General features: G+C 59.2%; 1 protein-coding gene across 3 annotated transcripts in view; it reads right to left on the bottom strand.

Annotated features, from left to right (window-relative positions):
- The window catches only part of AMOTL2 (angiomotin like 2), a 16,577-nt gene extending 6,779 nt beyond the window's left edge, over positions 1–9,798 (bottom strand). Inside the window, exons 1-5 of one of the 3 annotated variants that reach the window (XM_007457552.1) lie at positions 9,606–9,798; positions 6,260–7,054; positions 3,232–3,529; positions 2,061–2,205; positions 1,604–1,696 (exon numbers count right to left, since the gene is read on the bottom strand). In XM_007457552.1, the coding sequence (XP_007457614.1) occupies positions 1,604–1,696; positions 2,061–2,205; positions 3,232–3,529; positions 6,260–6,993 (1,270 nt within the window). In that variant the 5' untranslated portion in view covers positions 6,994–7,054; positions 9,606–9,798. Of the gene's footprint in view, positions 1–1,603; positions 1,697–2,060; positions 2,206–3,231; positions 3,530–6,259; positions 7,055–9,605 lie in introns of those variants that run through there. The other 2 variants (XM_007457553.1, XM_007457554.1) reach the window with 2 other exon arrangements.
- Positions 9,799–10,705: the final 907 nt, after the last annotated feature.

The raw sequence follows: 10,705 nt of genomic DNA, 5'->3' as shown, positions 1-10,705 counted from the left end.
GGCGCACCGGAACAGCCCGGGCTCAGGAATGCCTGGCATCCAGGTCACCCGCCGCTGCCAGATTAATGGCTCCAGCCTGGAGCCAAGAACAGCCTGGCGCTCGCTCCCCGGGGAGCGGAAACGCCTCCAGGCTGGCCTCCCCCTTCGCCCCTCCCCTGCTCGCTCCCAGAAACCCGCCGGTGACTTCCTTTCTTTGGCAGAGCCCGGCCCCCCCAAAGTCGGCCCTCTACTACAGGGCGCCCCATTCTAACCCCCTTCCAGAAACCCGCCCTCCCCGGACTCCCAACGGGACCTCCGGGGCCGTCCCCTCCCCCCTCTCCCTCACCTACACCACCTCCCTCCCAGAGACCCTAGGTCATCGCCTCCCGCAGTACAGCCCCGTCTGCCCCCTGCCCACCCCCAACCCCCAGCCCTTCAGTGCTGGGCTCTGGTCGGCCCTGTCCAGGGCCGAGCCCTCCTTGAGGAGGGAGGTGCTGCCAGCACAGCTCAGCCCTCAAGCTGCCCCTCCACTTCTGGACACCCCCTAAGTATCCAGCTTCAGCACAGGAGGCTTTCTGAATGGGTTCCTCCTTCCTCGAAGCCACCCTCACCCAGACACCAGCCGCCCCCACTCCACTCCTTTGCAAACACCCTAACACCACTATAGCACATAGTAAGAGCATCCAGGAGGAGTTTAATAAATAACTGCCTCTCTGTCTCTTCTGACTGCTGCAGCTTCCTACTGTTGAGCTCGGGGCTCCCTTTGTCCTCCCCCTTCCCCCAAACTCCCTGCTGGAACCTCCACTTGAGCTATCCTGCTGCTTCTTCACCTGTGGCCTGCTCCCCACCCTGCTACCCCACAGAGCCCCTCTCTCAGGCTGCTGAGGACCTCTCCTCATCTCCGCTCCGGGGCCAGGCCACCCTTGTTGCCTGAAATCCGGGGTGGGAAGACCCTGCTCCTTCCTCAAGCTCACTGCCTCTCTTGACCTCCCTGCCCTGGCACCTTCCTGACCTGTTCCTGCTGTGCTCCACGCCGGCCAGGGGCTCAGCACAGCTGTGCTAGTGAACAAATGAGTGACTGAATGGATGGGTCAACAATGAACTCATCTGTTCTTCAAGAAGCCTCTGACCACCCTCTTTAGGGGATCCTCCTGAGCCCCTTCTTTGGGCTGCCCTGTTGGTTATGCTCCATTTTTGGCTGGTGCCTCCACCTGTTATGGCCCAGCCTCACCATGTTCCCCAGCTTCCCGCATTCCCCCTGGGCACCCCCTGGGAGACTCAGACTCTTCCTTCTCTCTCATCCCACCTGTCCCCAAGGCTCTCTGGCCTCCCCCATGCTTCTGAAGGACACCGAACCGATGGTCAGCACCACAGCTCAGCAAACCACAGCTCCCCAGCTATCCCTCTGGATCCACTGATTTCCCCAATACACAGAGAACCAGATCTTTTTCCTCTTCAGAAACTACCCCTCCCCCCAGGTCTAGTCCACTGCTGGGTGCGTAGCAGGCATTCAGTAAACCCAAGCTCCAAGCACTGCTTTGATAGAGGAGGCCGATCCTCCCTGTCCAGAGGGGCTGTCCTGGCCACACCTCTGGCCAGGCTCCTGAGTGGGACCCCTACTCACTTTGAGCCAGCAACTTGGCCACCATGTCCTGACTGCCTGCCTGCGCTTCCTGTGTCTTGCTTGCCAGGCGCCGGTTTGCAGATTCCAATCTCTCTGTTTCAAATAAAGAAAAGAGGTTTTAAGGAAAAATGTTTGAATACAGGTGAAGCTGCCTGCTGGGGTGTCCCCTCGGTCCTATCTGTCGGGCTGCATTCTCCAAGTTGGGGGTGAGCTCATGGGGAAGCTCCAGGTCATGCTGGGCCACATGGGTGGGAGCTCCATGAGGGGCCCTAAGGTCTAGAACACAGAGACAAGCATCTCTCTATCAAGGTGGCCCCCAAGGAGTCTCAGCCTAGGCTCCTTTGAGTCAATTTATACTATTATTGCAGAGGACAGATTCTGAATTATTCCCTAGAACAGTGGGATCAAGCTGTCCGCAGGCACTCCCCACCCCTCCACCTGGGTAAGCCGTCCTCACCTCTCAGATCCCGGTTGAAGTCCTGCAGCCGCCTCATCTCACTGTCCATCTTGTTCCGCATAGTCTTCTCCAGGGCCTCCCGCTTGGAAGAGGCCCTCGTCAGGCTCTCGTGGGCCTCAGAGAGCCGCTGGATTTCGCTCTCCAGCTGCAAGAGGCAGACAGCAGAGCTGAAGGAAGGGGAGAGCTCCCAGGGAGGGAGTGGCATCAAGGTCCCCTCCACAGACCCCGTCTGATCTGCTATTCTCCATCAGAAAGGGTGAGAGAGGAGAGGATCAAAAGCCACAGCAAAAAAAATCCACCTAGTTCTGGTGGGACGGGCTGCAGCCTGTAGCCTCTAGAGGTGGACCAGACTGCTGCAACAGGCAAGTGAGGGTCCCTTCCACTGTCCCAAGGTCCTGAGCAAACCCAAGGCCAGGTTCTCTGGAAGTGGCTGCCTGCAGTGTGACTAAGCGCAGCTTTCTGGGGCCCACTGTCCGGAAAGAAGCATCTTCCTTTTGAGAAATCCGAGCACAATGGGCCCAGGAGTGGGCACTAAGACTCCAACCATGGTCTTGAGGGTGGACTTATCTTGGACACCACAGGATGGCCTCGGGAGGCCTGAGGCCACCTGCTAAGGCTGAGCGCACAGCTGGTAACCCTTCACGAAGAAGGGAGCACCAGACCCCAGCCTGAGCTGCCTCTGCTTGGAGGATTTACCTCTCCAGCCACCACCATCCACCCCAGAGGGCCAGCCTGGCCCTGGCTGCCCCTCCCACTTGGCGGCTGGCAGGTTCTGCACGTGCTCCTCGCTGGCCTGTGATTCCAATAAGTCGCTCGTTTTTTCCAAGAGGAGGGGCTTCCTCTGTGGCCAGGGCTGGCCTGGAACAGACTTGCTGTTGTGTGGGGGATACAAAGGGCTCTCTGTGGGAGGTGTCCACGGGAGGGGGTGTGTACAGGGGAAGGGTGCGAGTGTGAGGTAGCCGTGAATGGGCTCTTTCTAATCACCATTGGGCAGCAACAGCTCATGCTCCAGGCCTGCTGTGCCGGCTGCTCCCCAGCTGTCTGGAGTCAGCCAGGGAGGGTGCACGAGGGATGGGGGCGGGGGCTGAGGGACGGCTGAGAAGCCCAGCCAGGCCAGCCCCATCGGGGTCCCTTCTTCCCCCTGCCCCTCCGAGGCCCCAGCAGGGCCTACCTTCTCGATGCGGCCGGCCTTCTCCGCCGAGCTCTCCAGCTCCCTCTTCAGCCTCTCGTTGTCCCTCTGCAGCCTGGCATTCTCCCTCAGCACAGTCTCCATCTGGGCCAGGTGGCCACTGCCCGAGGAGGCCTGGGCGCTTGCTGGGGCCTCCACCCCGGGTAGGCTGAGGGAGCCTAGTGGGCCCTGGCTGAGGGGAGCCGGGGATGGGGGCGGGGGGTGCTCCTGGGGCTGCTGCAGGTACTGGTACTGCTGCCGCTGCTGGAGGAACACAGGGGGCACCTGGGCCTGCAGGATCCTGGGGAACAGAAGAGTAGGTGCTCAGAGACCGAGAAGCCACCCCAAGTCGCCCCAGCCCTCTTGGGCAGACAGCCTCCCCACAGCGTGAGGCAGCGACTGGTGGGGAAGGCCTTTCCACATGGCGTCCCCAAGACCTTCAAGGGCCAGGGGAGCAGGGCTGGAGGGGATTAACGTGAGCATGCTTATTTCATGCCCAGCCTCACTGTGGCCGAGGCCCTGGGGGTCAGCCTGAGCAGTCCTAGCAACCCAAGCTTAAAGAAGAGATCTTGAAAAGTGCACTCCTGACCCTTCTCATCAATAGAATGCTCTTTCTGAGTGTGGAGGTCACATCCATCATGACGGAACACACAAACTTCCAGGCCCCTGGGCCACTTGGTGTCTGTTCCGGCCCCTGGTGTCAGGCCCTGTGCTCACACTCACTTCTTCTCCCTCCTATTTTGGGTCCCGTCAGCCCTTGAAAAAACAGTTTTAGAAGACTGAGGCTAAGGTTAGAGCAGCGAGACAGATGTCAGGGGTAGAGTCTGGGCTCCAGAGTCTGACAAAATAGGCATTCAAACTCTGCCTCCAGTGTTTAAGCCCACGGTGCGGCAGGACTCTGCTCGATCATGAGGGTAAGGTTCTCAGCCTCAAGGGGGTTTGTGAGGGCTACATTTGCCTGGCAGAGTGCTGGGCCTGCAGTGGGCGTTCCCGCAATGATGGCCCATCCTCCGTCTCTCCTAGTGGAGACCGCAGCTTACTCTCTGCTCCAAGAGTAAATGTGACCCAAACACTGGATTTTCTGGGGCGTAGTGGTTGCCTCAGGACTATGACAATAGCCTGAGTTTAGGGACAATGTCCTACTTGTGTAACGTCAGCCTCAGGGCCCCATGTCAAGGGAAGGAGCAAAGAGCAAGAGGCCTGTGGGGTCACAGAGCCTTTCTGGGGCCTTGTGGCTCTAAGTGTAAAAGAGCTGATGGCCTCAGTTTCACCAGGAACTTTCCCAAGTCCCGGAAGCCCCACATGGGTCCATCACCTCAGCACCTATGCCTGCCCTTCCCCTCATCCCTCCCCTTCATCCTTCCCCCTCCAGACTCCGGCTCTCCCCTGCCCCTCTTATGACCCTGAGCTATAAGAACAGTCCCTGCCCCCAGTTCCCAGAAAGCAAGCCTCATCGGATCAGCCAAAGGAGAGGCTGGCAGATGTGCTTCTCTTACTGCCCAAGGTAGAGCTTCCAGTGAGAGGTGAGAGTCCCCACAGGAATGTGCAAACTCTCCCTGTGCTGCTAAATGTGGCATCTTGGGGTTGCTTCTTGAACTTGCTCCCCCTGCCCTGGGCCAGGCAGACACAAATGGCATTCTTTGGGGATGACTTGGCTCCAAGAAAGAATAGAGCCTCCTTTCCTTCACACTTGCTCTCCCTTCCCCTTGTTCGCCCCTCCCCCTCCCTCTTTTTTTGTTCTCCTGCAAACAGTCTACTTCCTTTCCACGACATTATCTTTTCCTGACAGGCTCAATAAGGCTGGTCCAAGAGAAGAAACCACGACTCAGCTTCCGAAACTCTCCCAGGACTGAGCCCTGAGAAAGGAGATAAGGTAGGGGGGCCTGGGAGGTGGAGAGTGGCGAAAACCCACAGGCTCCATCTTCCGGTCCCTTCATTCCAAGCTATCACGTCACTCATTTCTCGAGAGCTAAGAAAGCCATCCTTCCCGGGAAAGGGCACACAGTGGGAAAGTGGGTGACTAAATGAGGACTCAGCAGGCGTGAAGAGAATCAGACTTGGACCTTGGGCCATCAGAGGAAGAGGGAGTCTGCAAACCTTCAGGCTCCTCTGGTGGGGCTTCCTGGACCCCTGTGCGGGGGAGATGCAGGGCGTGTGAAAAGGGCGTGTGTCAGCTTCTCAGGAGAAGGTGCGGGGCCAAGTGATAGCCTCATTTCTAGGAACCCTATTTCTGCAAACTATCTGGGCTTCCTGCCCCTCCCGGGCATGCCTGCTTCCATTCTAGCCTCTAGAATCCATTCTCTACATGCAGCAGAGGAACCGGTTTAAAAAGGTAAGCCAAATCGCATCCTCTAAAGGCTTCCCTTCACACTGAGAATCAAACACTAAGCGCCCCAGCAGCAGCCTCTCCAGAGCCTCCACAGAAAGGGGCTCACCTGGACCAAGAATCCTCTCCCACTCCAGGCTCCAGCCACATGGACCACACAGAAAAACATGAAAGGAAATGAATGGTAGGGACAGGGCAGCTCCCGCCCCGGTGTAGGAGCGGGGAGAGGTCCCTAAGGAGGCCATCTGGTCCTTTCTTCCTGCCTACAGTTAGGAATGCCTCCCAGTAATCAAGAAAGCAAACATGTCCACTTGTTCTTAGAAACCTCCAGAGAAGGAGGTTCCACCTTCTTCCCACTTAACTTGGAAACAGTTTGGCAATGATTCCCAACCCTTGTCTTTGCAAGTTCTTTCTGAAACCCAACCTTCAACCCCTGCTGTAATTCATAGCCTCCGAGAACCCTAGTTACTCAACTGCTACAGGCAATTAGACAATGGTGTCCACCTCCAAATTAAAGCAAGGGATGCCGCTAAGTTCTCATGTGACCCTGGCTAAATCCCTCTTTCCTTCCAGCATTAGCTCCCATCTTGGGAGGGAGAGGGTATCATCGGCCTTCCTCTGGAGCTCGCCAGGATTCTGGAGGCTCTTCACCCTGGGAGAACTACGCTGGAAGCCAAGAGCTTGAAGACCGAGGTGGGCAGTTACCTTACTTCCGCATGCTGGAAGTGCGGGCTGCCACGGGTGCGGTACCGCGGGTCGGTGACAGCGGAGGTGGTCTCATGAGCTAGCACGATGTGTGGGTACTGAGGTGGAGGTCCGCGGGGCTCCGGGCCCTCTGCAGGGGCGCCCCTGGGCAGGGGTCCCTGCTGGTTGCGGGCCAGCTGGGGGAAGCTGTGGGAGGCGCTCATGTGGCTGGGGGTACGGGCCCCGTTCCTCTCCAGGGACAGCTGCAGGAGCCGCTCGCTCAGGGAGCGCACGTGCCCGTGCCTCAGCTCACGCAGGGCCTCATCCTGCCTCCGACTGCCACCCGGGGCCCCGCGGGGATCCCGGTATCCCATATGTGGCTGGGGCCCCGCCTGCTGGGCCGCATAGTACTGCGAGTGGGCTTTGGCCTCCTCATAGGTGGGCAGCTCCTCGCCCTTGCCGGGCTGTGGGCACAGCCGGTAGAGGCTGTTCTCTGCCAGGTGGGTCTCGGTGCCCTGGTGCTCCTGGCCCTGGGGCTCCTGCCTTGTGGCCTGCTGCAGCACCTGACTGTCCTCGGGGGCCACGATCTCCAGGGGGGCCTGGGGGCTCCCTGTGCCCCCAGCCCCAGCCCCACCCCGTAGGGCCTGCTGCTGGATGGCCAGCAGCGTGCGGGTCTCGGTCAGGTTGCCATAGCGCAGCTGCTCCTGGATGAGGCGGTGCAGGACCGTACCCGAGGAGTCTTCCAGTGTCCTCATGCTTCCTGGGCTTGCACACAACTGCCTGGACAGAGGCCAGCGGCACCTGGCCCCAGAGCACCTGGGAGGAGAGAAAGAAGACCACTCAGTGGGAGCACATGGGAAAGGGGGGCCCTTTCCATTACTGTCTGGTCAAAGGCATAATGGTAAAGAGCAAGGCTATGGAGGGGCACACAAGCCTGGGCTCAACTGCCAATGCTGCCATCTGCTGATTAAGGCAAGTCACTTAACTTCCGAGCCTCAGTTTCTCCATCGGAAATATGGAAAGAAAAATGCTAGCCTCACGGAGTTGGGAATTAAAACAGGAAATGGCTGTTGAGCTCCTGGTGTACAGTAAATCCCTGGTAAAGGACTGCCATTATAATCATATTCATGGAGACTTACTGTGCCGAGAGAAAAACACCAGTAACCTAGACACCAGGAACCTTGGCCTCCCGCAGTCAGCTTCCCATCAAAGAGCCTGATGAGTGACTCTAGCGCAGGCCTAATTCAGCTCTAACCACTTAGCCTTCCAGTCCAGGGGTGGACAGGGCCCGTTTATTGGCAGGTGATAAAGAATGATTCCAGCCTGGTAGAAGCCCTAGGCAAACAGACCCCAGGACCGTCTAGGATGAAGCATGCCTGAGTGCCGGCCTTGGCACAGCTAACTCACCACCCTTTACTCTGCTGAGCCCTCCCTGTCATGGGATGACCTTGGCAGTCACTCTGCAAGGTGAACAGGAAGAAGGAAAAAATGCATCTGGATTGGTGAATAAGGGATGAAAGAAGAGAGACTATAATAGGACAGTGGTTTTGTGAGATGAGGCAAAAAGATGCCACCCATCAAGGTTTGTGGGCCAGTCACATAGTCTGTGCGCTGACAGTAAGTGCACACGTGCTCCAGGAAAAAAGAAAGGGTGGCACGATGTCTTCGATTTTATGATTACCACCCCCAGCTACACACACACTTGCTCCTTGGATGTGCCCTGATGGCCCTCTAGGCACGCTGGGGATGATGGGCCATCAGCATCTTGACATCAGCAACACCACTTGAGCCGACTGAAGAAGTAAGGGAGCGAGCAGGGAGGCTCTTGGCTGCAGGGACCTGGGGCTGGGGGCTCTGAGCCTAAACTGCAGGGAGATAATATCTCCTGCGGAAGGTGTTCCCTTCTGAGCCTGGGCTCCCAGTGGCTCATGGCCTGGCAGGCTGCCCACCTCACCCAGCTTCCTTTCCACAGCCTCCTCTACCACAGACCTCCAAACTGGGATTCAGGGAAGACCAAACAAAACCCACACCTCCGGAGGTCCTGTGCGCATGGGAGGAGGACAGTGGGAGGAACGCAGCCCTTCCTCTGCCCCAAAACTAGTCCCAGTGCCCTGCTCAAGTTAGGGCTTGGCCAACTGGCAGAGCAGCCATTCCACTCCCTCCTCCCAGCTGCCCAAAACCGAGGAGAGGGAGATGTGTCTGGAGGGTACTCTGTATTCATCCTTCCTGGCACCCCCTCATTCTCCCCGCCCCAAACACACAAGGAGGGAGATGCAAGACTCTAGAGTTAACCGAGGCAAAACAAACCGGAATCAATTCTCCCTAGCGTTGCATCCACGGGGCATTCCTAAGTTAATCACTGTCTGGGCTGACTGCAGCCGAGGAGGACCGGAGAATGCAGCTTTCCGGACAGATTCCAGGCCCTCTCCCCACCAGCAGTGTGCCTGGGTGCAGGGAACACCTCCCGCGCCTCTCATCCCGCGTTTGTCCCGGTCAAGCCCCTCGGATGCACATCCTTTCAGCTGAGCCGTTACTAAAATCTGCGCCCGCGACCCGGGCCGTGCGCCCCTGCTGCACTAGCGCGCCCAGGTCTCTGAAACACCCTCTTCTAAGCAAGCACGCAACTCCGGCCTTTGCCTGGGCTCACGCTCGCCTAAGGAACCAAAGCGAGGGTCTCTAGTCAGACCGCACCTCATCCCGCCCTACCCGGACTCCTGGCTGACTACGAGCACCCGGTGGCCGCCGCTGCGCCGGGAGCGGGGTGGACGGCGGTAGCCCGTGGTCCGGAGAGGTCTTTAAGCGTCGTGGAGCCGCCTCCCTCCCTCCCTCCCGAGCCCTCTTTGTTTTCCAAATGCTCCAGCGCTGACGTCAGCGGGCTGGACTGCAAGCTGCATTCTTTCTAAGTGAGAGCCAGACCGTGGCTCGAGAGAGGATTTTCCAAGTAAGACAAAGAGGAATTCTTGGGCTAGTTGGGGGGCAAAGACACCTGTAACCCCTACCTACCCAAATCAGCCCCCAGGGCGCTGCAAACTGAGTTCCAAGCGGCGCCTTCCGCCCAGATCCGCATCCCCTCTTCCCGACCCGCGACCCCAAACACCCACTACGTTCTCCCCAGAGGCTGCCCCCTCCTCCAGCCCCAGCGGACCCTTCCGGCCGCGCGCCTTCGAGAGACACCCCCGGGCGGAGCGGCCCTTGCCCTGCTTCGCGGCTGCCGGGAAAGGCGCGCTGTGCCTTGGAGGACGCTGGGTCCGCTCTGTTCCCGCTCCCGCTCCCGGAAAAGCCCAGGCTGCGGCGGGGCTCGGGCTTCGGCTGGGGCGAGTCTCTGCGGCCCCGCGCGCTCCCCAAAGCGCCGAGCGGCCTTCCTTACCGCAGCGGCCCGCGGGTGCTCGGCGCGGTCAGACCCGACGACCCGGCCCGGCCCGGCTCGGCTCAGCGCGGCGGCTGAGGTGTGGTCTCGGCCGTGGCGCCGACGCTCTGGCCGCTAGGGCCCCAGCACGCAGCCCCAGGGTCGGCCAGCGCCGGAGGCGGCTGCTATGCCAGGAATGTGAGAGTTTCAGGTTCCCCCTCGGGATCAAAGCGAACCACAAATAACCTCGCAGCGCGCCGCCCTCCTCCGCCCTCCGCCTCCTCCCGCCCCCTCCTCCCCGCCCCCGCCTTCCTCCGGGGAGGCGGCGCTGAGGACCCGGAGGCCGCGGCCTCCTGGACTCGCGGCGACCCTTTCCGGCCTGCACCCCCTGCTCTGCCTTCGGAGCTGCTGGGGACTGAGTCCAACCTGGCCCCTGACCTCCTCCAGCCACGTCCCTGCCTTCCTCTCTCCTCCAAATCCATCGGCCGGACGACACAGAGGGCTATACATCGCATGCCCCCGAGGGACTCGGGGTGTTGCTTAGGGACGTGGTTGGGGGTGAGGGCCCTTGGTGTGTGTGTGTGTGTGTGTGTGTGTGTGTGTGTGTTGTGTACGGGGATGGAGGACTGCAAAGATGTCCCTATCTGCGCGGCTTGAACCTTGCCCCCGGGGAAGAGATGACTCTTGCTTTCAGCACTAAGCCTCGCTGGTTGTCGCCGGCGGCAACCTTCGAATTGCACGTTTCTTGTTTACAAACACCTTCGCCAGCTCTTTTCGGATCTGTCTCTACAGGAAGGGTGAATCTGGGTTGAAAAACCTGGTTAATTTGATCCACTTAACTAGCTGAATCACCCGCCGCCAGGCGCTTTGTCCAGTTCTTCCCGAAGAAGTTAGTAAGGAGCAGCCCTTTACTGAAAGCGCACGCTGTGCTTCCGCCTGGTCGTCCCATCCAGCCCTTCCAGTTATCCTCCCAGGGATTTCTGTTATCACCCGTGTTTTATAAATGAGGAAACCAAGGTTCACAGAGGTTAATTAGCTTGCCCAGCGTCACACAGAGAGTAAGTGATGAAGCCAGGTAACCAGCGGGCTGCAGGTTCTCATTCCCAGAACTTTTCCACAGC

This window comes from Lipotes vexillifer, unplaced genomic scaffold, assembly GCF_000442215.2.
Source record: "Lipotes vexillifer unplaced genomic scaffold, Lipotes_vexillifer_v1.1 scaffold86, whole genome shotgun sequence".
In the NCBI taxonomy this organism is placed as follows: domain Eukaryota; kingdom Metazoa; phylum Chordata; class Mammalia; order Artiodactyla; family Lipotidae; genus Lipotes; species Lipotes vexillifer.
The sequence above is the reverse complement of the archived record's forward strand: the minus strand, read 5'-3'. Positions and strand labels throughout refer to the sequence as shown.